The sequence below is a fragment of the Zeus faber genome (assembly GCF_960531495.2).
Source record: "Zeus faber genome assembly, chromosome: 5".
Taxonomy (NCBI): Eukaryota; Metazoa; Chordata; class Actinopteri; order Zeiformes; family Zeidae; genus Zeus; species Zeus faber.
Window position 1 is genome coordinate 22,009,897 of NC_137192.1, and position 27,339 is coordinate 22,037,235.

The 27,339-nt window shown below is 43.6% G+C and overlaps 1 protein-coding gene across 1 annotated transcript in view; it reads right to left on the reverse strand.

Moving 5' to 3' along the window:
• LOC307231067 (metabotropic glutamate receptor 4-like) overlaps positions 1-24,533 on the reverse strand; it is a 153,771-nt gene extending 129,238 nt beyond the window's left edge. Inside the window, exon 1 of the mRNA XM_080001616.1 lies at positions 24,422-24,533. Within this exon, the coding sequence (XP_079857742.1) occupies positions 24,422-24,451 (30 nt within the window). The 5' untranslated portion in view covers positions 24,452-24,533. The remainder of the gene's footprint in view (positions 1-24,421) is intronic.
• Between the last annotated feature and the right edge of the window lie 2,806 nt (positions 24,534-27,339).

The window sequence follows — 27,339 nt, forward strand, 5'->3', positions numbered from 1 at the left end:
GCTATTGTGAGGATTATTTTAGGAAGTGTTTAAGAATTGCTTGGAGTAGTTCAAGACTAATAATTCAGACAATTATTCTAAAAATAATGATTGACATTCATTTGCTGAGGAATGGTCGTGATTCTTCATGGTCTTAATGACTCAAAACTATAACTGACTATAATATTAACTTATTTTTATGAAATGCATTGTGCTTGTTTGCTATTAAAAATTGTTGTATTATTTATGTATATTAATGTAAACACTCTGAGTTGCATGTCAATGAAAGGTGCTGTACAAATAAAGGCTTTTATTAGAGGTCCAGCCCACAGTCCCTGGAACCCTATTATTATTGCTGGGATTCTCTTATTTTTAATCCTGGTGTTTTTTCGGGCTACAAGTATCTGGAACAAGACAGAGCTGGGACGTTTCAGCCATCTTGACGTTCGAGTTTGATCAATTTCAATGTAAATTTGGAGCAGAAATTTGTGAAAAACCGTTACTGGGAGTAGAAGAAAGTTGAGGCGATTCAATTCGTTTCGGGAGCGGGGCGCTTTGTGGCGTCATCATCCAAAGTCAATAAGTTCATAATTCCAAGCTTCGCCTCTCGGAACTCCTTCACACCAACCCACTTGCGACACATAGACAGACGACGTTAGTCGATGCTGCGTTTAAAGGAAACAGGGGAACCTGTAACTCGTGCTGCGTTTAACAAAACCCTGAAAACTATAATCAGTCACAGAAGGCAACGCAGGAAGTTCTAAGAACCTTTGGAGGAACTAGGGCTGGGCGATAAAACGATCTAGATCACTTTCACCATAAAATCTTCAAAGGATCACAATGACAAATTGATGAGATTTGTTTTCGATACAGAGTCCGCTTTCCTCTAGCTACAAAGACACGGCGCGAACAGCCAATCGTACAGCAGAGAAACAAACCTGCGACACAAACAGCCAATCGTACAGCAGGGAAACAAACCTGCGACACAAACAGCCAATCGTACAGCAGGAGCGCCGGCGCTTCCTCCGCGTCTCCCCGGCTGCGGCGCTCTACGGGCAGGCAGCGCTCAGCGGGATGAGGCCCCCCCCCCGGAGCTGACACGGCGGGTGTTCCTCAAACACCAACTTGAACTCGAACTCGCCCTCCTCCCAAAATGAGCCCGGTGCTTCCCCCATCCCCGCCAAAAGGAGAGCAATTAAAGAAAGAACCCGCGATTTTCAGTGACGTCTGGTGTGACACGGTCGGAGACAGTCCCTCGGTCCATGCCAAACGACACCGCATGTAATCACAGAGCACAGATTCGGAACATCGGATAACGGAACTTCGGAATATCGGTAACCTGTAATACATACTTTACATGACCAAACTAGACACTGCCATATTGCTGCCTGGAGCTATTATTATTATTATTATTATTATTATTATTATTAGGGGTCCAACCCCATTGTTTTTGTTGGATTTTTATTATTATTTTTCACCTTGGGTTTTCTTCCAGCTAAAAGTGTCTAACGCATGGCAACCGCTGAACCCACGGACGCGCGAGTAGTTTGCAGAGCGGGGCGCTTTGTGACATCATTATCCAGTTTGTTATATATGTGCAGGTTGCGTCTTGGAGGGGACTTTAGCACGGGGCAAGTCCATCCATTGGTGTGTGGTGGTTGCTTTGCGCAGGATCTGCGAGACGACACAGACAGCAGGAGCCGATGCTGCATTCCATGGAAACTCAGAAAGTTGTAATTCGTGTTAGCAGTAATGGCGCGTTTCACAGAACTCAGAAAACCATAATTGGTCACAGAGGGTCGTCACCATGCGTCATTGCGCCACTTTGTCATAATTGCCTGACATGGCACATCAAAGCCAGATGTGTTGCCATTATGACATAAGGGTGTATTCCATTACTGAGAATTAATTTGATATTACTGAATACCTTTATCAGGAGAAATAAGATTCAAGATTCAAGAGGATATTTGTCACATACATATCCATACGGTCATACTAATCGCTGTGACCAAGCTGAACCCCTTGCAGCTGTATTTATTATTATTATTATTGTTTATTTATTATTATTATTATTATTATTATTTAAATATTATTATTATAATTATTACTATACAAATAAAATAGTGGCTGATTATTTCAGAAACCACAATAATTTAACAAAATACACCTGTCTGGAGGAGCTCTAAAAAGTATGATATGAAACTCATATTATCATAATTTCTTTAAGCAAATATTTTGGATGCTTCTGTTTTTTTCTTTAATGCTTTCAATACAATGCATATTATGATAATAATTATTATTATTATTATTATTACAATTATTATTATTATTGAAATGCCAGGATCTCTTGTGCAGACTGTCCCTCGTCCCTCCTCGCTCTGGGGACACAGGGCTCTGGCCTTTATCGACTCCACGCAGCGTCATGGCCAGCGGCGTCTATTCCGCAGGAGGAGGAGGAGGAGGAGGATCCCAGATCTCTTCATCATCCGCCGCGTGCCAGAAGTGTGTGTAATGGTCTCTCTCACGCCTGACTGCGGACCGTCTCCGGTCGGGGAAAACTCCACACGGATTCAGATGCGGGGGGGGTCGACACACTCCTCATCCTCCTCTCCCTCTTCCTCCCCTCCCCTCTCCTCATCCTCCAGACAATTCCCAACAGGTCCGCCGCCCTTTTTACCACGTGACACCACAGGCACCGGACTCAAAGGGGGGTTGTGGCTTCGACACACACACACACACACACACAGACACACACACATGCACACAAATACACACTTTATCTGCCATTTGTTTGAGGAGGAGTTTATTTGACTTCTGTTTGCCGTCTGTTCCGAATCCAGAGTCACAGCAACTGAGGGGTTGTCACCGAGGTATCTTGTGTCCAGTCAGCCGAGTAAACACACCCAATGCTGGAAGTAGCAAAGTAAAAGTGCTTGGTTACTGTGTGTGGCAGGGCTGCCTGCCACACACCACCCGAGTGGCTTTTTCAGGGCCCTCCGACACAGAGACACAGGCGATGGTGTTAAGACGTACCGGTTTATTCAAGAGAGTGGGCAAGATGGAGCGAGCCCAGAGCAGACGGAAACGTGTCATGACAAGGGATCCTTGTGTGTGTGTGTGTGTGTGTGCAGGGGATGGGTGATCTAACCTGCAATAACCGGCGATAGTCACTTTACTTTAGTTTAAAATATATTTATCATACATCATATATATATATTTGTATATATTTGTAAATCACAGTGACACTAACAATACTATGTTTTATCAGGATCTGCACAAGAACTCTGCACAAGATCTGCAGAAAAAAAAGTCTATAAGTCATATTATAGGGTAGGATATGACAAGTACTTTCTCACTTTAACACTTTAAGTATATGCACGAGCAAGTACTTGAATTGATTACTTGATTACTTGAATACTTTTACTTATGTACAAATGTCACTTTACACTAGAGTCACCACACTAGTTCTGAGCACGATGGCCCAATATCTTCAGAGCAGTTTTTAAAAAGTGTGTGTTGTGTGTGTAATGGGATATAACCTCTCCTCCTCCTATAACCTCCTTCTCTGATTTGTTGTTATTCTCTCCAGTATTTGCTAAGTTCTCTCTCTCTCTCTCTCTCTCTCTCTCTCTCTCTCTCTCCCTCCCCCCCCCTCTCTCTCCAGCCGAGACAATCTGACATTACGGCATCTCCACGGTCCATCTCCTCCGCTCGGCCAGGCCGTTTGATAACAAGTGTTTGGGACTCCTCCGCTGACAGCTGATTACCTTTACGGAGACAGTCTGGCCTTTTGGCCGTCCGGCCCCACGTCTGGCAGCTGTGATCAGTAAGCAACCGTAATCACCTTTACAGCTGTTGTGGCCACGATAAGGACGAGGGGAGCTCAGCTAAGCTGCCGGCAACTGGCATCTGCCATCCACAATCAATAAATCATTTGGTCCGATAATAAAGCGCGGCAACCTTTCATCTGGTGGGGGATATAGAAGGGGAGGCTGCGGTATGGATCCCTAACGCGCTTGGCGTCCGCGCTCATTAGTGCAACTTTATGATCTATATCCACTGCGCCCCGCCCGGCAGACAAAACATAGCTGTCGTCGCTTCATCTAGCGAGATGCGATTCGGAGGGGAAAAGCACAGCGTGATGACGCCGCTTCGTTTCTGTCAGAGTAACCCGGCCTGGAGGACGATTGAGGCAGCGTGAACCCAGACATGATGACATTAAATTAAGCATGCATCACTCCGTACAGAATCAATACGCTGACATTTTTTCACAGCCAGATTAACACGTGTCAGAGATCACCATGGCTACAGGCCGGGCTCCTAACCCGCCCCGGCCCCTTGCTTCTGCCGGAGAGCAGGAGGAGCCGCAGTGCAGGGAACACCGGAAGACAGTTCAAGAGGATTTTCCACTGCCCTCTTCTTTTTAAAATGAGTAAAAACAATATTGATCAACGCCTATTAACAATGAACAACAAAATATCAGATAATGTGCGAAGCAAATAACTCTGCATCTTCACGGGAGAAACCAAAACCTTGTAGAGGATTCTGCATCTTCTCAGCGGATACAACCTTTCAATGTACGGCGTGTTTATCTCTATAGAGGAATACAAGTGTGGAGGAAAATGAAGTGGAAGTGGATATTTGGTTTCCTGATCGTCCGTGTTGGGTCGATTTCACCACAAGTGCTAGAATTCCATTTGAAACTGCAACGTTTTGTCAGGTTCACCCTTGTCTTTAAGACGGTCACTTCCTTTTCTCCAAAGTTTGCCTTCTTCTGATCCATTTATTTGTTTTTTTTTTTCTTGGTCATTGAGGTGGTGGGGAAATTCTTGAATGAATGTTCATCCATATCGGCAGTTTACTGACCACATCCAGCTATAATGCTGCTTCGTCCAATTCACCGCGGCTGCCTTTCATTTCTTGTGCGTGGCGGACCCCGCCACCAAGAATAGAAACTGAGGAGGAGCACATAACGTACATACATTTCATGGCTGTTTCTTATCAAGTGCCAGCGAAATAGATATCGGATAAATGTCAAATATATTATTATTTTTTGTTTTTTTTTTACAAAATAATCTCAGGGGGGACTTTAAAGCAAACTTCCAAAATGTAAAGCCACTGTATAATGCAGAAAAATAACAATTATTCATGAAAGCCTTCAAGTGTGCTTCTCCCGAGGAAGAACTCACACATGACGTTGTTTTTCCTTCAGAATAACCAACTAGATTTACAATGAGAAGAGGAAAAGAAGACAATGAAATTTAAAAACAGAAAACGCTGGATGTGCCTGGCACGCTGTAAAAGCAGATGGTTAAAGTTGATTTGTGTCTGTGTTTGAACGTGTTTATTTGGTGGATGATGCGAACACACACAAAGTGGAATTCTACTGTAATCATGGAGCAAAACATGAACATGTAATTCAGGAAAAACCTCGAAAGACAACACCCGCCATAACAAATGTATCCCTTTCAATGTGAACAAAACAGACATGGGGGTAAAGAGAAAAACACATCTTAAGTAATAAATAAAATGTGCATGGCAGAGGATCAAACAAAGTAATTAAGTGTAATTGCTCGGGGAACCGTCCCTGATTTCATTTCCAATAGTAGGACCTCCGTGACACCTTTGTCGTGTTTAATTCTGACAATTGTTTTGGTTGTCGTGTAGCCCTGTTTGCTGTGATATCGTTTTGTTATTCATCTTCTTTCTTTACTTTTTTTTTTTTGTTTTTTTTGGAGGAATGAGTCTGCAGCATTAAAGACAACGTAGCGAAGGCATAATATTAAAAAGATAAAAAACAAGATGATCTTGTTCTGTCTAGCTGTCCCTACTTATGTGACATCTAAGTTAGAAACAAACATATGCCATATATGATCATATTATAATGATAAATATATGATTTTGCATCAAATAGCTGTGTAACAGTGTTAAAAGCTAATTTCAAAATAAAATACTTTTCTTTTCCTACCACTCTGGCGCACAGGGATCAAAATGCCATTAGCCCTCAGATGGAAAAATATTAGTTTAAGGGCACTTCCACTTGTAAATTACTCTGGTCTATTTCCTCAAATTGAACATAGTTTGAGTGGCAAACCACCTTGGACTTTGGAGAATGTTGAAAGGGTATATAGGCAGAGAGATAATTTGAGGGTTTTCTTTTTCAAATGGGAATGAAGAAAGTTATCTGGGGCTATCTGGGATCATTTTATGTTGTAAAAAGTGACATTTGTTGCTATATATCTGTAAAATAATCCTGATCTTAAAATGTGTAGTATTATATCATGCGCTATGTTGATCGTACTTAAAACACTGAGCGATGATTTGGCTGTAATATGGAAAATCTAATACTTGGCCTGATGCCCACTGCAACTGATTTGAAAAAAAAACTGTCTAAATAATGTGGCATTGTTAGTAAGAAATTGTTAGTGGCATTGTTCGTAAATATATTATTTCTCCAAAGCCATCCAGTAGTAAATGGGCAGAATTCAATTGGAAATATGATGTATTTACTCATCCACCCAAAGAATATCCAGTCTAATTGTTTTTGAAAAAATAAAAATAAAACAACAAAACCGAATTCCATTGGTTGATTGAACAAACTATTTTATTTCAAATGAGTGTGTATGTATTTGTAAAGTAATAATGAACTTCAAATTTATAATGCAGAATGAGGGCACAGGAGGGGGTCCATGAAATAGCTAAAATATGATTATTTGGAACTCGGCCCAATAACTTTCATAATGTAGAGTCACTGCCAGGGGTTCCCCGCTATTTCCCAAATCAGTGTCCATGTCCTTTTTGACACATCTATATGAGAAAAAGAGACGATCGGGTGGTAAGATTGGCAATTTACAGTATATCCAATGATTCCAAACAGTCACCACCCCATCAAATTCCCCGGCAAAATATGAGAAATCAATTTGCTGCATATACATTATTCATGCTGAATGATTACCTGGCTGCCAGATGTGTAACAAACAGCTGTTTTGCAGGCTGTGGATACGAATCAAAGGAACTACGAATGGCGGCGAGTGAAGGAGGCGAGAGGTAATGGAGCTCGAAACGCTGCTGTTTCAGTCCAGAGTGGCCACTAATGTCACGGAACAGCCAAAGCAACCCAAAGGAGCCTTTTTAATATCAACATAATATTTAAGGTTCTCATATATGACACTAAAACCTTTTTCATAAAGTAGTTATCATAACGTCGCCAAAATCTCTACCGTCTCGTTAATGTTTATGTTGCCAGCATTCATGTTTTACATACAACTCTAAAAACTCAAAATAACAAAACTCATATGAAATATACAGTTTCACCATTAATGGGATCATTATGTGAAGGAATGCAGGAATGCAAACTTGTTTGTCTTCTGTTTTGCATCTAATGTCAATCTCTGCTGCAGTTTCACCCTGAAACCTGTTTGCCATAGACCACACTGTGGATGGATGGATGGATGGATGGATGGATGGGTGGATGGATGGATGGATGGGTGGGTGGGTGGGTGGGTGGATGGATAGATAACAAATTTGGCAATATACATTTTTGCAATCAACCCAAACATTAACTAGATGATACGTTGAAACGTTTGAAATGTTGCCATGAACAACAAACCTAAAAATTAATGAACCTGACAATGACACTAAAAACAAACTGAACAAAAAAAGCAATATACAATATACCTAGTGATGAACAGTGATAAATAAATATAAACCTAAAAAGGATTGAAAAAGAAGACTGAGAAAAATCGGGAAATCAGAATATCAAGAGAAACAAGAAAGATCGATAGATAGATAGACAGACCGATAGACAGATGAAAGATAGACAGACAGGCAGAGAGATAGACAGATAGATAGCTAGATAGACAGATAGATAGACAGATGATAGATAGATGGACAGACAGACAGACAGACAGACAGACAGACAGATAGATAGATGATAGATAGATAGATACAGACAGACAGATAGACAGACAGACAGACGATAGATGGACAGATAGATAGATAGATAGATAGATAGATAGATAGATAGACTTTTTCTTTTATAGATGAAATGTTCTATATTCATTGTAAACTTGAACTGTAGTTAAACATTTTTCCAGATAATGCTTCAATATATATATATATATATATTTATATATATATATATATATATATATATATATATATATATATATTTATTTATATATATTCAATATTTGCTCTTTGAACATTTCTCTGCTGTTACTGCATCTCTCTGGCTGAAGTAATTCATGACCTCCGGATTCGATTGTAAACACAGTGTGCAGTGTGGAGGACCTGACCTTGCCGTCTCGATATGAGATCGCTCGCGGTCCTTTCTGGCGAACTCCCATCCAGTAAGTTTCACCGCGGGGCGACGCCCGGTCGTGACCAGCTGATCCTAGTTTATCTTGATTTAGCTGTCATTCCTTAAATGAGCCGCTAAATCAGTTGTGACACCCGGGTGTCATTCACCGGTGTCAGCGGCAGCTTTTACGGGGACATAAAAACAGTGAAACAAGGTGAGAATATGGAATGTGATGTTTTGGCTGGATTTCATTTTTTTGTTTTGGGTTTTTTTTCGCGCCGATTTGCGGTCCGCCTAGCGTGTCGACCCTGATAAGATAATTTAAAAAAATAAGCGCCGGCTGTTGGAAGGTGAAATAAAACAAAACCACCCCCAGTACTGAGTACAATAAGGCCTTGTAGTGTTTATGAGGCTCAGAAGGGTGGAATCACGACGGTCTTGCCGATGTGTGTGCAGCCGACGGGAGCCATGACATTCTATGAAGGGGGAAACACATTTTTAACTCCAAGCAGCCAAAAGGGGATGGCCTACCTCAAAGGAATAGTTCTGATCTGTTTTATACTCCAGATCCCGTGTAGTGCGTGGGTACATTTCATACGTTCCTGCATACTGGATCAGGGATTCAATGCAGGTAATGGGGGTTGAATCCACAATCTGCGCTCGGTTGAAATGCCACATTCCCTGTTTGTTTGTTTGTTTGTCCGCACAATGCCTCCATACTAATATGACAGAAATGTAGGTAATCTGTTTAAAAAACACTGTTGCGCCACTTGCACAGTGGCTGTTGGTCGCTGCACTCCTCTGAAAGCAGACTGCTCACCTTCAGCGTCACACAATTGGGCAGGTCACCCATTTAGGCGTAACGTGAGTAAAAACACTGCGGCGCAGCAATGAAAGTAGCGAATGAAGTGAATTTACCAATAAAACCAAATGTGATTTATACAAATAACTCCTGAAACGTGGTGGGATTTTTGGCACCGATCACAGATTGTGCGTTTGCCCCCCATAACTTTGTAACAGGAAACTCCTGATGGAGCCATGGAGCCGAGAGCCCAGACCGGAGAAAAAGCTGAAACCTGCCCACGTACTACATGGGGGGGGCGAGTGTAAGACAAGAGTTTGAGTTTGTGCGTGAGAGATATAAGTTCACAACAATGTCAATTGTAACGCATCTTTTAGTAATTATGGAGCTCTTTCCTCAATGAATATGTGGTCTCTGGCCTGAGCGCAGTGATTCCCCTTCACGTTTAGGAGAAAAGCGAGGGCGACATAAAGGAATGGCTTGGCAAGTCGGATTAATAGCGCTGATAGTCAGGCGTGCGGGAAAGGTGGAGGAAATGGAATGCGGTTTAAAATGAGGGATATTGCGTCGCTGATTGCTTTCCTGAGAAGTCGTGAGAAATGCCGAAGGCGTGGAAACAGACGTCTGTTTAGAAAACGTAGGCGGAGCAGACTGAGCGGCCCGGGAAACCCTGGGGAGCACAGATACTCCCAGTGGCAAATGGAAGAGATGGGCTGCGATGTGGCGCGTCCAAGGGTCATTTCTGTGACGAGTGGGCGGGAACGGTTAATATGAAAATATGTAATCTGTGCGAAAGGCTGGCTTTATCTGCACAATGAAGGCTTTTGTTGAAGATAAAAGGTAAAAAGGTAAAGATTTTTGCCGCTCCGTGGCTTGTTAAGCTGGACTTCTGGGGCACAAAGGAGGAGGTGCCTCACACACAACGCCAGGGAATCAAACTGTTAAGATATCGTTACGCGGTCGACGAACAAGTGAAAACGCGAGCGTACCGTGAGAGGCCTTTGGGCCCAGCGCGCCCCGCGTCAAATCTGGAGCTACTCGGGCCACACCTCTGTCACCCCCTGATCTGAGCGTCCCAGCTCAAGTAACACCTTCCATCTCGGCCGGATGTGGAAGGACGATACCCCCCGGTGTTGTTTTGAACCAGGCCCTCAAATGAAGGAGAAGAAACGATAACGGATTCATTCGACTTTCCGCGAAGCCGTTTTTTCCAGGGGATTTTTTTTTTTTTTTTTTTTTTTTTTTTAACCGTCACCTTAACAGGCTTTGGCTAAACTAGCGTTTCGGCGGCTGAAGACAAGAGCCGTTCCTCAGAGCCGTTGATTGTGAAGCTGTCGGAACATTTGTCTCACTTTTCCGTCTTCCACCGAGAGTTTAAGTTAAGTGTGATGAAGTGCCGCCCTCGCGAGAACATCCGTTTTTTTTATCTAAACAGAGGGCCGCGTTTGTGTTTTTTTTCTCCCCCCCTAAAGGTGGCCAGGTTGGGGGACGGGGGACGGGGGGTCGTGGTTGGAGCATTTCCCGCGAACTGTGGTGGCTTGGGCATTAAATTAGGAAACGGAAAAACAAGTTATGGTTATTGATGTTTTTTTACTACCGAGGGGAGACGATAAAATTCCCTGTGAAAAGCTGAGTAGTCATTCGCGCCGGATGTTTGCTTGCCGTTCCTGTCCATGTTGAGCGAAAGGCGATTGGAATATAATAGAAAATAATTCCGATTAAACGCAACAACTCAGAAATCAAAGCGCGGTGAACGTGTCATATTTTAACACGCAGAGGGATGGAGCCGTAAACGTGAGGAACGACGGAGCGCCAGCAGAGGGGAAGAGTCGCCGCGATTACAAACTGTTCTCTGGTAATTAAGATGATTGAACTCAACCTTTTGATGTAAAATAGTCTGAAAACATATGATGCTGTTTGAAGGAACAGATTTGTCCCTTGTTTATGCTTCATTTGATTAACAAAATAGGGTGTGTGTTTATTGTCCCCTGTCGGATCGACGGCTCATCTCTTTTAGATGATTTTTGTAAAGAAGAGATTTAGATATAGAGTAGATATGCAATCAGGCTATATAACCATATAAAACCACTTACTTTCTAATACAACTCATGTTCTTATGTTGTTATATCCCTAATGTATATCTAATTTATTCCAAAACCAAATATGATAAAAAAAAAAAAAAGTGTATTAATTTATTTATTTGTTTGTTTACTTACATATCTATTTAACTGATGTTTTTTTATGTATTACTTATTTTTTCCAAAATCACATAGTGGTGACATCCAATGTTTTGACCACAAAAGTGAATGGGTTGGAAACAACATTTGGAAAAAAAATGCTGCAAACAAATGTTTCTTCTGGAGAGCCAGAAGAAACATTTGTAGACAAAGAAGTTGATAAGTGTGACATTGAACACTATTTTCATTGAATTGAGATTTAGGTGGGCAGTAGAGGTAGAACAGGTCGTTTATAATCTGAACATGCTGGTTCAATACCCAGCTTCTCCCGGTAGCTCGCTGAAGTGCCCTAGAGCAAGACATTTCACCCCTTACTCCTACCCGGGCACCGCTACGTGGCAGCCCACTGCTCCTAGATAGGTCAGTTACGAGGATGGGTCAAATGCAGAGGACTTATTTCCCCTAGAGCGATTAATAAAGTATACAAGAAAATAATCATAATACGACAAACAAACACGTAAAACATCTTCATTCTCATAAATTCATTCTTCATGTATATTAATATTCAATATATATGACAATGACAATATATATGGCGATAGTGGTGCCGCTCCTTGCAGTCGCCTGCGCCGGCGCTCCGGTCGACTTTTGTATTTCTGTTTTTTATCATAATGTCCGCCAAAAAAGCATCGGCAGTTATCTCTTACGCCCGCGATGCACTCATGGATATAAAAACCTCCCTAAACTAACAACCTTGGGACTTTTTATCCGTGGAAGTAGAGTGGTCGACTGAAATTCTACGCGCGAACACGCTCAACAACAACAAAAATGGAGCCGCTGTTCGACGAGCGGGCCCATGGAGGAAGCACCGTGGTAAACGAGGCTGCATTCGGGTCAGAATGAGGACGCAACCTTACCGTCCACCTCTGCTAAGCATCCTTCTTGCGAACGTTCAGTCTCTGGAGAACAAGATGGATGAACCTCGAGCGAGGATTAAATTCCAACGAGACACAAGGAACTGTTGCGTCCTCTGCCTGACGGAGACATGGTTGAACCAACTGGTGCCGGACGAAGCCATACGTCCAGCCGAGTCCTTCTCTGTGTTCCGCGCCGACAGATCGGGGGAGTCGGGGAAATCTGCTGGTGTAACCCTAACAACACCAAGTCTCTCTCCCGCTCTTGCTCGCCGAACCTGGAACAGCTGACAATCTTATGCCGTCCATTTTATCTCCCCTGGGAATTCAGCACGGTCATCATTACAGCCATTTATATCCCACCGCAAGCGGACCCCGACACAGCACTGTCGGACCTGTATGATGTGTTGTGCGGATTTCAAAACAAAAATCCCAACGCGGCTGTGGTGGTGACTGGGGACATTAACAAAGCAAACCTTAAAAAAGCGCGAGAACTGGTGGTGACGAGGAAAGTGAAGCGGTGGACGGACCAATCAGAGGCTGCGCTTCAGGACGCACTTGCTGACGTAGACTGGGACATGTTCTAATCAAGTTCAAGTGACGTCAGCGAGTTTGCGGACGTAGCGGTGAGCTTCGTGGCTACGTTAGCAGACAGCATCGTTCCCGTGGTGAAAGTTTGGATATTTCCAAACCAGAAACCGTGGGCTGACAAATCCATCCGCTGCGCTCTGGGAATTAAATAATTATAGAACCCAGAATCGCGATTGTGGCGCCTCCCCTTGCGGCTGCCTGCGCGAGCACCTTGTGTCGATTACGTACATTTGGTATTTTTTAGTATTTTTAGAGCTTATAGAGCTTATTGTGCGTAATCACCGGGTGTCATGACATTTCACTGCATTTATGTTTGACCGTATGTATATGTATGTGACAAATAATCTCTTGAACTTGAACTTGAACTTGAATGCTCGCACAGCCGCTTACAAAGACAGTCTTGATCCGGTAATATGGACAATTACAAAGCGGCATCTTACAGTCTGCGGAGGGCGGTGCAGGACGCTAAACGGACGTACAGAGAGACTGTGGAGCTACAGATGGAGCAGGGGGACACAAGACGCTTGTGGGAGGGGCTGCAGACGATAACAAACTACAAGAGCAGCTCCTCCCCAGCCACGACTGTGGACGCCTCCCTAGCCAACGAACTGAACTCCTTTTATGCGCGGTTTGAGTCTGGCAACAGCACCGCTAGCTCGCTGGCTAATTGGGAGTTACACCGCTGGGGATGGGCGCGCACTCTCAGTGTCCGTGCATGACGTCAGGAAGGCTCTGATGCGGGTGAACACCAGGAAAGCTGCGGGCCCAGATGGCATATCTGGGTGAGTACTGAAAACCTGTGCTAACTAGCTAGCTCCGGTGTTCACTACAATATTCAACATCTCCCTGGCTGAATCAGTGGTCCTGTCCTGCTTCAAGAGGTCCACCGTCGTTCCTGTCCCGAAGATCGCCTCTCCTGCCTGCCTGAATGACTACTGTCCGGTGGCCCTCACCTTGGTGGTCATGAAAAGTTTCAAGAGGCTGATTAAGGATTATATCTGCGCCTCCCTCCCCCGCACCTTGGACCCATTGCAGTTAGCGTACCGGCAGAACAGATCCACGGATGACGCGGTCTACCAGGTACTGCACACCACGCTCACACACCTGGATGGCCGGAAGGGGGCCTATGTGAGAATGCTGTTCATCGATTACAGTTCAGCTTTCAATACCATAGTACCCCACCAGACTGGCTGGCAAGCTGAAGGAGCTTGGACTGAATACTCTGCTGTGTGCCTGGATCCTGGACTTCCTCACAGCCCGGCCCCAGGTGGTTAGGGTGGGGAAGCACATGTCCAGCTCCCTCACCCTGAATACAGGATCCCCCCCAGGGCTGCGTCCTCAGCCCCCTACTGTACTCCCTGTACACACATGAGTGTGTAGCCAGGTCCAGCTCCAACACCATCATCAAGTTTGCTGACGACAATGTTGTCGTGGGCCTGATCACCGACTGCGATGAAAAGGCCTACCGTGAGGAGGTGGCTGACCTGTGCCAGGACAACAGCCTACACCTGAACGTCAGCAAAACTAAGGAGCTGATTGTGGACTTTAGGCGAGGATTACAACCGAGGATGCACACGCCCTTGGTGATTAATGAGACTTCTTTTGACAGGGTGAGCAGCTTCAAGTACCTGGGATTCCAAATCACAGAGGATTTAACATGAACTTTACAAACAGACATTCTGGTGACAAAAGGCGAGGCAGCGTCTTTACCACCTCAGGCAGCTGAGGAAATTCCAGGTCTCGGTGAGGATCCTCAAGTCCTTCTACTCTGGAGCAGTGGAGAGCATCCTGACAGGCAACATCACTGCCTGGTTTGGGAACTGTACTGCTCAGGACAGGTGGGCCCTGCAGAGGGTGGTGAGTTCAACTGAACGTACCACTGGAACTACCCTCCCCTCCCTGCAGGACATATACACTAGGAGGTGTAGTAGCAGAGCCCGGAGGATCATGAAGGATCCTCACCATCCCAACAACAGACTGTTCCAGCTGCTGCGGTCGGGCAAGCGCCTCCGCAGTCACACAGCAAGAACAGAGAAACTGAGACTGAGTATTTTCCCGCAAGCCGCCATAAGAACTGTCAATGCTGACCTCACCAGGGGTCCTCACTGAGCCACACACCTAGGCTCCACTACCTTACTGTACTGTATGTAGCATGCTATACCGCATACTGTGTCACTGTTCTGGGTTGTTCGGTTACCGTATTGCTGTGCCGTACTGTTGTATACTGTGCTGTATTATCCCACTAACACTACCTCACTTTATTCACATGCCACTTTAATGCACATATCTGTATTTACATAATCGCCTATCTCATATACATAAGTCTATCCCATTTATGTAAGCCCATTCCCTTTATCTATTCCATTTGATTTTATTCTATATTTTTTTATTTTATTCTATAAGTATTCTACTTACTGTATTACATTTTAGGAATCAGTTAGTTGGTCTAGTAGAAAGAAATTTTCTTAGGTAGCTACTGTGTTCAGTCTAGGACATATTGTGTGTAATCTCCGGGTGCGTTGCATTAACATTTCACTGCATATATGTATGAAAGTATGTATATGTGTGTGACGAATAAACCTCTTGAATCTTGAATATATTACTATTCTACATTCATCATCCCAGACTATACATTATACTTTATACATTATAATTATTTTGCATGAAGTTACCATCAATTGCACAATGCATGGGGATATGAAACTCAATGATTAGAGCTCTTCTCACTTTAGAAAGATAGAATATTTTAGATCTGCACCACTAAAGATGGCGGCCCCATCTTGTGTTCATATCGTCCTGGAAGATCCACCGATCATGCTTTCAGGTTTATGCTTTAAATGTTGTACTGTCACTCTCTTATCCAAATAGGAAATTTAAATGTTTATATGTACGGCAGAATTTCAGATATAGACGACTTCCCATTCAAAGATATAGCAATCTTGTCCTTTTTAGCCACAAACCTACACATCACCTTAAGGCACCAGAGTGAACCCACTGCTCTTTCGGTGATTTGGGTCATAGATCTAAGGGCCAAATTTCCACTGAAGTTACCTAACCCATGAAAAAATAATGATACTGGGGGGGTGGGGGGGGGGGGGTGTCGTGCTGTGATTTCAAGCCAACCCCTAAAGCCCCTGTCGCCCCGAGGGAGAAATCCAAAGAAAAATATCAACCAAAAATAATAAATAACCAAAATAATAACCAAAGTGGGGATGCTGGTGGCCCACATGATACAATCTTCTTACTTTTTGATTTCTCCCCGAACCTGACTTCTCGGTTGGATGCAGGACACTCTGTCTATGCGATGGATGCGGGATACTCTGTCCATGCGATGGTCAGTTTTAAGGTCAAAAGAAGCAGCCGAGGTATGGGAAGTGCACAATTTCAAGATTGAGGGAATCCCGGGTCACTGGAAGTCTGCACTGTCCCAGGCAAGCAGTGACCAAATCAATTAAATCAATGAAATGCATTTGTCAGTTTCTCGGCACCATACCAAAAGACCCAATTTCTGAAGCGACAAACTGCATTACCATAGGGCAGTGGTGGAAAGTAAGAAAGTACAAGTCCCTCATTACTGTATTTAAGTACATTGTTTAAAAAAAATATATAAATATATATATATATATATATATATATATATATATATATATATATATATATTTGTAGATATTTGTGAATTACTATGACACCACCAATGCCTTTTTTTGTGTGAATTGTATTGGATTGTATGGATTTGCAAGAGTACTGATTACAATCAGAATTGATTTTATTTTTGCCAGGCACAATTACATATACATGGAATTTCTTCCGGTGATGTTTGGTGCACTTCAGTACAGGCCATAATGATTAAAAAATAAAGAGCTTAACAGTCCAAAAAAAGGAGAATAAAAATATGAGTAAAATCTAATAAAATAAATAAAAATATATGACAATTACAATGTTGAATATATACACATATCCAATACAAAACAGAAATAGTCAGATATTTTAGATATTCAACAATACAATTGTGATACTATGCACAGGACAAAATATTGTTATAATCTACAGTATACTGTAGATCATAACATACACCGGGGGTGTGTATGTGCGTAAGAGTCAGTGGGGGGGCAGTAGCGTATGTGTGAGAAAGACAGTCTACAGGATAAAAACTGTTCTTGCGGCGCGAGGATTTGGTCCTGATGGACCACAACCTCTCAAAAAGGTGATGTTTGGGTGGGAAGGGTCAGCCGAAATCTCCAACACCCGCCTCGAGGTCTTGAAGGTGTGCAGGTCCTGGAGGTGTGCAGGTTCTGGAGGGAAGGACGGTTGCAGCGGATCACCTTCCCGACAGACGGTAGAGCCTTGTCGAACGTGTGTTTTCCACTTTAAACCCATCCTTGTCGGCACACTCCTCTTTTTTCAAATGAAGCTGAGTTTGGCTGTGAACCAGGGCTTGTCATTGTTATAACTCACCCTGGTGTGTTTCGGTATACAGCTGTCCTCACAGAAGCTGATACACAACGTCACAGCGTCTGTGTATCCGTCCAGACCGTCGATTGCGGTCCTGAACATTTCCCAGTCCGTGCGGTCCAGGCACTCACGCAGATCCTCCGCTGCTTTGCTGCTCCACTTCTTGGTTCTCCTCGCACAGGTTTAGACGGTTTGACTTTCTGCCTGTATACAGGGATCAGGTGGACCAAGACGTGGTCTGCGTTTCCCAGCGTAGGGCGGTGAGCAGTGTGATACACGTTGTGGATGATGGTGTAGCAGTGATCCAGCGTGTTCTCCTCTCTGGCTGGGCAGTTCATAGACTGCTTGAAGTTTGTGTCTTAAATTCCCTTTATTTTAGATAGTACTGTTCAGTCCACGAGGACGATAACTAGGGAATCCGGGTGCTTTCTGTCCACGCCCAGTATCTGAGTGTTGGCTTGCGATGCCCACAAAATCATGATCTGCACAAAAAAGGTAGTTCTTAGTAAGTAGTTTATACCATATATTTAGAGACTGGATATTACAAGTACTTTTACTTTTAATAAGTTAAGTACAGCACAGTCTAAATTCTAATGTGCTACTTTCACTTTTAATAATTAATTCACCTTAATTTTGTGTCAGGGTATTTGTACTTTTTCTGAAGTAACAGTACAGTCTGAGTATTTGTTCCACTAATGCCGAAGGGCTTTAGTGATGGACAGATGTTGAACCCTTGTCTGCTGCATCTCCCTTTTAAAAGTTCTATATCCATTCTTTCTTTCAAGAGGGACACACATTGCAGTAAAATCCACGCTGTGCTAAATGCTGTGGCTATATGCTGTCGCTGTTAGAGCACTGGTGAAACAAATAAATAATAAAACAACCTGACGAGGTTTGTCTCTGCATATGAATGATCCCGTCCTGCCCCCACCCCCCTCTCAGCGGGTTCCGCCGAATCATTCTTCAGCTGAAGCTCCTGTAGCTCCCAAGTGGCCATTACGTAACGCTTGTGTAAAATATTCATTAAGCCACTCTGGACCACATCTGCATGCGGCTGAATGCTGGGGAAACACTTTAAGCCCGATAACTACGTACAGTAAAGGTGGCCTGCTGCTGCTGCTGTTGCTGCTGGGGTTTAAGTGGCTTGTGGGGAAAATATGCCTGATTGCCTCTTGTATATGCATGGGCTGCATGTTTGTATTGTGTATGTGTGTGCTATGTGTGTTTGAATGAGCAAGGTTTGTGTGCATGCATATATTTGAGAACGAGGATGTGCTTTACATGGGTCCATGTGTCCATGTATACTGTATATCTTCATATGTATCCTTAGTGTGCTGCCATGCGTGCCTCCCTTAATACAAATGTTTATGCCAGACTGTTTGCGCCGTTTCCAGCTGTCTTTCCCCTTTCTACACGTTACATCATGCACAACGCCTGGCTCGTCCACATCCAGGGAAATAATTGCTCCATTCCTCCATTTATTCAATTCCCACCGCTCTATAAGTTATTAATAAGTCATTATTAGGGGTTCAGCCCGCAGCGCTAACCCTGACCTTTCTCTGAAATTTTCAGGCTAAAACTAGTTATAACAACAACGACAGATGTTATCAACACAGTTTGTGTCTCGTTTGAACTGGCATGTCAAACATCTCGTGGTTCAACTTTCATCCAAAGCTATCCGCATACACAGCAAAAATTTGTGAAAAACTGACCAACTTTGATCCCAAGTATTTAGGTGGTTGTGCTTCACTGACATGCAACTGTTTGTAAACAAAATGAACGACATGAGATTTACAGTAAGAGGCTTTGTGACATCATCATACTATTTACTATAAATGTGAAGATTCTGGTTCATAATGTACATTGGCACCGTGTCCAGTGTGCGGTGTAGACTGCGTCGCACTGTGGATCTGTCCAAGTGATATTTTATTTCTATGGCCCTCATTACTTTGCTGGATTCATGAAAAAATCTGAAAAAACATTAGTCCACAAAAATTTGTGACCAGGTCGAGTTGAGTCCACTCAACTGTACGAGTGAGTGATGTGTTCTAGGCCTCGAAAAAATAGAAGCCGTCATATGATAATTAATCCCAGAAATACCACAACAATTTTCGTATTTCATGGTAACATTACTTATTGAAAACCTAATCCAAGGAAAGAAGTCACCACTCAAATTTCTTAAGTTCGTACAGAACAGAGAAACAACCATGTCACACAAACAGCCAATCGTACAGCAGGAGCACCGGTGCTTCCCTCACGCTCTCCCCCGACTGCAGTGCTCTCCAGCCGGGCAGCACGCAGCAGGGTTGAGGCCCCCCGGAGCTGACGCAGTGGGTCTTCCTAAACCATCAATTTGAACTCGAACCCGCCATTCTCCTAATCCGAGCCTGACGGGGCCCCCATCCCTGCAAAAGGAGAGTGATTAAAGAAAGAAACCGCGGTAGGGGAGAGTCCCTCGGTCAGCTCCAAACGTCCTGGCATATAATCACAGAGTGCAGATTCGGGAGCCTCGGAACCTCTGAATAGTATGATAAAACTATAGTTACTGTTCAGATTTTTATTATTATCATACTCTTTGGCATTTTTTGGGCTTAAAGTATCTGGCCCACAACAACTGCTGAACTCACGGACATGGTTGACGTCTCGTTGGAACCAAGACGTCTCGTGGTTCAAATTTGAGCCATATCGATCTACATTTGGAGCAGGATTTAGTGAAAAGCCGATAACATTTTACTGGAAGTAGCAGAACGTTCCTGGATCACTGACACGGCATGGCTCTAAAACCTCCGGCCACCTGGTGAAGCAAGATGAGTTTGTTGAGTAGGAAGCTTGGTGACATCATCATCCAATTTGTTATATATGTGCAGGTTGTGGCTCCAAACACCCATTTGCATCGTGCGAGGTACGTGGTGTAGCCTCCATCCCACTGTAGTGGTTACAAAATGCTCATGTGTAGGTGTCTGTGTATCGTCTTACCTGCTTGACATCAGCAGGGCTTTCTGTTTGATATTTTATCTTTTGCAAATTTTTTAAAAATAAAGGCATTCTGTTTTTGCATCTAACCTGGTGTTAGATGCGGCATTGTGTCCCTCCTTACTTCAAGGGGTTCGGGGAAGTCGTAAAACACAAACTGTGTCCATCATGAGTCCATGATGTGTTTCATATAAATAAAATATATATTTATATATATAGTAATATATATCATTTATCACACAAAGGTTACCCTTCCGTCACTGCGACATCATCTGTCCGACACGGCACCAAATCACCACAAACAACATGGTGAGTTATAACAATGAGAATTTCTGGTTTACAGGCAAAAACAGTTGTTTTAAAGACGTTTCATCGACTCATAGTGCATTTTACAACACATGTGACACAAACAGCCAATCGTACATTGGGAGTGCCAGTGCTTCCTCTGCTCTCTCCCCGCCCACGCCGCTCTCCGGCAAGGCATGATGAGGCCCCCCGGAGCTCATGCAGTGGAACTAAACTGGACCCTGTGAATTGCTGCCTGCAGCTATATTTATTATTATTATTATTATTATTATTATTATTATTATTACCATAAGTAATATTATCGGTTTCATTGTTGCTACAATTAGCAGTGCAGGTATTATATTTCATTATAATCCCACATTAATTGCACTACCATACTGCTAACTTACCAGTCTAAAGATGTATATTTATTCAGTATGGATATACATTTACTTTTTACACATTTAACAGCATATTCACCAGTACTACAATTCATATTATTGCCAAACCCCGCTGCTATAAACTTTCTGTATTTTACTTTCGGGTAGCGCCACCTTCCCTTATTGTAAATTCTGTTTCTAGATGTGTACACATATTTGATTATCTCTTTTTTGACTTTCACTGTCCTGTCAACTTCTGCAGCTGTAACATCTGGATTCCCCCCAAGGATGAGTAAAGTGTTATCTTATTGTATCTTATCTTAAATGAGGCCTAGCCCTGGGTCTTCCAGAAACCGGCTCTCCAGAACCAGGTTCTCCAGGACCCGGTGCCTGTCAGTCGACCTACAGATCATGTCTCAGGCAGTCGTAACTCACGAGCCCACACACACCACTCTCCTTTAAGTGTGTGTGTTAACTGTTTAATCCATACAAACCAGCTTCGTCTGCTTTACATCACGTCAGGAAGTCTTTCTCTCTCTCTCTCTCTCTCTCTCTCTCTCTCGCTCTCTCTCTCTCTCTCTCTCTCTCTCTGCTGATTGTTGAGTGCCCCATTTTTCAGTGAGAGTGGAGGATTATTGATCGGCAGATGTTTTGGAAACATGTTGATTTTCAATGGCACAGGGCTCAGGTGGTAAGCGTTGTTAATGGATGACGATCTGCCGAGAGTCAACAAGACGATAGGCTCTCCCAACAGTTTGACTGCGACTCCCACGTTAACCTGCAGGTGTTTGAACACTAGAGAAGGTCACGACGAAAAACGCTAATATATACATTGAGGTACAAAGGGAACGGAGATCAGAGGAACTCAAATGAAATATGCAGTGACACCACTCTTTTGCTTTAATGAAGTGGAAATGAGCTCTGTGCTAATGACGAAGGATTTGAGGCCTCCATGTGAGAGTGGGATCAAGAATGCACAGCTGGAGTTGCTCATTAATGTGCCCCACATTTACTGTAGTTCTGAAAGTGCGCATGCCCGAATATGAATGTGTTGAAAGAGTGAGATATATAGTACAGTGTGTGTATATATATACACTGATCAGTACATATATATACTAATACCTCACTAATTGTTCCGCCAAAACAGCTCTAACCCGTCGGGCACTCCACAAGACCTCTGAAGGTTTCCTGTGGTATCTGGCACCAAGATGTTAGCAGCAGATCCTTTCGGTCCTGTAAGTGGGGCCTTCCTTGAAACGGGCTCATTGTTCCAGCACATCCCAGGGATGCTCGATTGTATCGGACCCTAACGCTGCCAATCCACATGATGTGGAACAAAGCGTGATTCATCACACCAGGCCACCACCTCCCATTGCTCCATGGTCCAGTTCTGACGCTCATGTGCCCATTGTCCGCTCCTTCTGCGGTGGACAGGGGTCAGGATGGGCACTCTGACCAGTCTGCACGCAGCCCCATACACAGCAAGCTGTGATGCATTGTGTGTTCTGACACCTCTCTAACATAGCCAACATTAACTTTTTGTCCAATTTGTGCTACAGTAGCTCTTCTGTGGGATTGGACCAGACAGGCTAGCCTTCGCTCCCCATGTGCATCAGTGAGCCTTGGGCGCCCATGACCCTGTCGCTGGTTCACCGGTTGTCCTTCCTTGGACCACTTTTGGTAGGTACTAACCACTGCGTACCCGGAACACCCCACAAGACCTGCTGCTTTGGAGATGCTCTGACCCAGTCGTCTAGCCATCACAATTTAGCCCCTGTCAAAGTCGCTCAGATCCTTACGCGTCAAACACATCAACTTCAAGTCAACTTCAGTCAACTGACTGTTCACTTGCTGCCGAATATATCCAATATCTATATAATAATAATAATATATAATATTATAATAATATAATATAATATAATATAATATTATTATATTATATATAATATAATATAAAATAATATAATAAATAATAATATAATATCTATATATCCAAGGAGCCCATGTCATGTGTCTATCTGCTCCTGTGATAATTCCAGCTGGCCCACTCTCTACAATAAACTGATGTTTACAACCTCCCGTCCAACACCCTGGGCCCTGAAAATGCCACTTGATTGGCGTGTGGTAGGCGAAACTACCACACAGGGATTGATATAGATAGGTTTAAATAAATGACTTAGAAATTTGGTCTTTACAGGGTACTGCCAGTGTGAAGAGCCGTAGCCTACAGGTACAATATTATACTTTATTTCTAAGAATGCAGCTCTGGGTTCTGCAGCCCCTAAGAAAACAAACATCTGATTTACTGAAGGACACTTGAGCCACTAAATACAGATCATCTCCAAGAGTGCTGTTCTAAAGGTGAAGAAACTCTGAAATTCCTTACTACTTTGCTTAGGCTAGGGTTGGCCGCGGTTATCGGTGTTACTGGTGTTGCTCGGTATTGGGCAATCACCGATTACATAACTAGCCCACCGGCGTTTTGCTTTTTTTATAGAAATAAAACAAATGTAGTTAATTTTTAGCATATCAGTGCCGACGTTCATCAAATAAAAACATTTCTTAATTCGGAAAACACTAAGTGCCTTATGAATACATAGATCGGGACCCGTCTACCTCCATGCTTAATCTTCAAGCGTAATTTGCGCCCATGCATAACAGGAACACTCCACCCCCCAACTGTAGTAAAATGCTGTGTTGTCATGAGTTTATTGGGAAAAATTCCTCACTGTGGCATCCCTAGCTTAGACAAATCAAATTTGACTGCACACCCTTAACTCGCAATTTTATTCTTCAAATTTGTTGTGTTAATTGCTCGAGAACTGAGACTTGAAACCAACTAGCCAGTCACACCAAAGTAATTTGAGGTAATACTCTAAATGTGTAATTGGCCATGGGATTGTTTCAAAGAGGCTCTATTTACATATTTATATGGCTTTCAAAAAAATGGAAATCCTCAAAGAGCAACCAAACCTCTGCATTAGAAGGCTCTATTATGTTTGCCACGGATGGGTGCACATGACATTTACTAAACAATCCATCAGACGTCTACATTTCCATGAACAGTCATATGCTAGGTCTCGTATTCACATCTACACACTTGAAAAAGACTTGAGGGAAATATTTGAAACAACCAGTGCCCTATTAATCATTATGTTGTGAGAGGCAACATCTTTTACTGGTACGCAACAGACTCCTTCAGGGCAATAGTCAGAGATGAGAGTTACCCAGGGTTCACTTCATAGGAATTACCGGTATGAAAACGCCCATTGTGTGGCAGCAGCTGTCTAACAAGAATTATTCCTCTGAGCCTTTTAATAGTGCATGTTGTTTGTTCTTCTTTCACTGCCATTAATTATTCAAGCTCACATACAGGAAAATCAATAAAATCATGTCACAGACCACCTTCAATATCCAAGAAGGATGGAAATCCAGGACAAGCAATAAATGAAGTTCTCTTTTTGCAACAAGGTGCATACAAACACACACACATTCATAGCAAAACTGTCCAGTCAAGCATCCATTTTAGTAAACCAACAGATGAACATGCTGCAATTATGACCTACCTTAAACAGGCGCAGGATGTTGGCTACCATGATGGACACCGAGCTGGAGGAGGCTCCGATGACGCCCACTACCCTCTCAGGCTTGGTGATGACGGGCGCCCCGCCCCCCAGGCACTTGACATCCGTCCCGTCCTTCTCAATGAGCGCCTGGACGAAGGTGAGCGACTGCTCCAGGGCGTGCGTGTCCCGGGAGCAGGTGTCCAGGATCCGTGCCCCCAGCGTGATGTTGGGCAACAGGTTGTGGTCGTTGTTGATGCGGTCCAGAGCGAAGAGCATGGCCTCCAGCCGGTGGATCCCTTTCTCCTTCTTCAGCTCGCCGCAGGGCTTGCCGTCGTGGCCCCGGGCGTGCACAGGGAACAAGCCACCCAGAGAGATGTCGCCGTCAATGCGGATGGAGTTCAGGTGTGTGTGTCCTGGTCCTTTTGGCTTGGCGGCCTGAGCGGTCCACGGGGAGCAGTAGAGGAGGAGCAGCAGGAGAAGACGCGGCGGCAGAGTCTGGCAGCATCCCCTACAGCCGGCCCAGTCCGGTCTACGCCCCAGGGATGGAAACATGGCCACACACCCGCAATGCACAGCCCTCCAGAGTCAGGGAAAAGTGCCAGGGAACAGGTATTGTTTTATGATGGCTGGAGGGCTAATGGTGATACCCCCTGAAGCAGTTGGCACAGGAAGGGTGTCCTCTCATGTCCCCCCTCTCTTCCAGGCATTCAATTAAAGTGCGATACGAGCTGGGCTCCTTCACAGGTTGTAATCATGTTCTGTTCTCCACTTACTATTTCCCCCGCTCTCTCCTTCTATCATCTGACCGCGGCACGGGTCGGCCGCTCTCCTGTTGGTTATTATTCACGGCCGGGCCGACAGAGATCCTTCACTCGGAGCATTAGCTAAGTTGAATAATAAGCACTTTTCTTTTCTCCCTCCTCCTCCTCAATCGGAAGTTTTTAATCTTCCCCTCTCCCCCGGGCAGGGATTTGAAATATGTCAGAGCCCTTAGACCCGCTCGGGTCCACGGGCCTGCGACTGGATTCCTGAAAGATAAAAAAGAGAAAAAGAGTGAGACGTGGCGCACAGAGGGAGAAGAAAAGATGGAAGAGGGATTTGGGTTGGTTTGAACTTTTCAATACTTTCTTGTTCTGTTACCTTTTTTTTTTTTTTTTTTTTTTGCTGCAGCAGCTGAGTGGGAAAAAAGACAGTCCTCACCCACTCTCTCTCTCTCTCTCTCTCTCCCTCTCACTCTCTTGTTCTCTTCTAAACTCTGCCCCCTCCTACATCGTACATCTTGAAAGACTTCCAAAGGTTGCCATGGACTCCCAAGGTTGACAGGCATTACCGTCAGATCCCACATGCTTCATTGTCACAGTATGACTCGGCGAGCTCATCAAGAGACATTTTCACTTCTTGCTGTCACACAAATTGAACATCTCTATACTGCGTCAGGTCCTAGTGTTTTTTTGTACTGATAAAGCAAAGGCAGGAAGCCGAAATGTACCGCATTATATAACTGGTATTCATTCACTGGTGTAAAACGTCTTTCAAACACACAAAATCACTATAATGAGTAGCAATTCATTTGGGTTTATGTTTATATCAATAGTAATTTATTCCGGTTTATTGTGATTGCAGTAATAAAGACATACATATTAATAAACCCCAATAAATCATCTACGTATATGGAGGAACATCAAAGGAAAGCTCATAAAGTTCTTAAAGGGGACCTATTATGCTATTCCTTATTTTCTGTCATATCTATAATGTTAAAATGTCGGATGTTCATATTAGACGTGGCCCAAGTGTCAAATAATGAGGTAAACTAATGACAAAGTTATCCCTTTCGAACACAACACTCAGGCTTCCAACCGCCCTGAACGCTCCCTTTTCAAAGGTTTTTTCTGCTTTCTGCACGAGCTGACGTCAGCTCATCACAAGATTTATTTCTATGGTCATCTGCCCCCATCCGATCCACTGTGTTTCCCCCAAAAAAAACAATCAAAATAGCGTGTTTTTATTGTGGAAGTATTTATCTTTTATTTATTGTTTTATTTTCCGCTGTTTACATGAAACAAAAATAGATTCTGAGTGTCCCAGTGCGTCGCAGTGCCGTGTCCCCCAACAAGCCTGGAGCAGGGTAACCAAAGTCGGAACCAACTTTTAAATGAGGCCTTGTAAGATCTAATATGAGATGAGATTCAGCAACTGGATTGCCTATTTCTTGCCTCAAATTTGATCAGAAACAGGTTTTGGTGGACCGATAAGGGGAAATCAGTGAAAGTTACGGAGTAAATACAACGAAACCAGGGAAGCCACGCCCAACTCCAAAGGCTCACATAACTCCTGGCCTCAGGAGGGTGGCCACTTTTAGGTCCACCTTGAAGACCAAGTAGACTTATTGCTATAATAAAGTTGTTTTTTTCATGAATTATGTATCAGACCAGAATATGGAAGGTAATTCTGTTTACGAAAAGGCAAATCTAATTTTGTTTATCTTAATAGAGTTCATATGTGGGTCACAGATTAGAGGGCGCAGGCCTGGGAGAGAGGTGGTCTTGGAAATAACTATAGAAAAAAAAATCGAGATTGCCGTTTTAAGGATGGAGTTGCTCTGATAACCCTCGTTGGCCGGGATAAAAGGAAAGACTTATGAACCGACATTAATTTCACTTTGGCAGAGAAGGAAATCCAGTTGAACAAAAAATGAGTGAGATAACATTGTAGAATTGTTCTTAATATGCATGAATGTTTTATTCATTAAAATTCCGAAGCTCTGAAATCCAACCAATCATGTTGACGGCGAAGTGGAAGGGTTCAACTCGCGCAGCACCAGCACAAGTGAGAACAGAAGAGGCAGTGTCCTCCAGGGATCTGCTGAGAACCGACCCCCAAAGCGCTGCTTTGATGGGCTTCTTTAATTGTACAGCAAT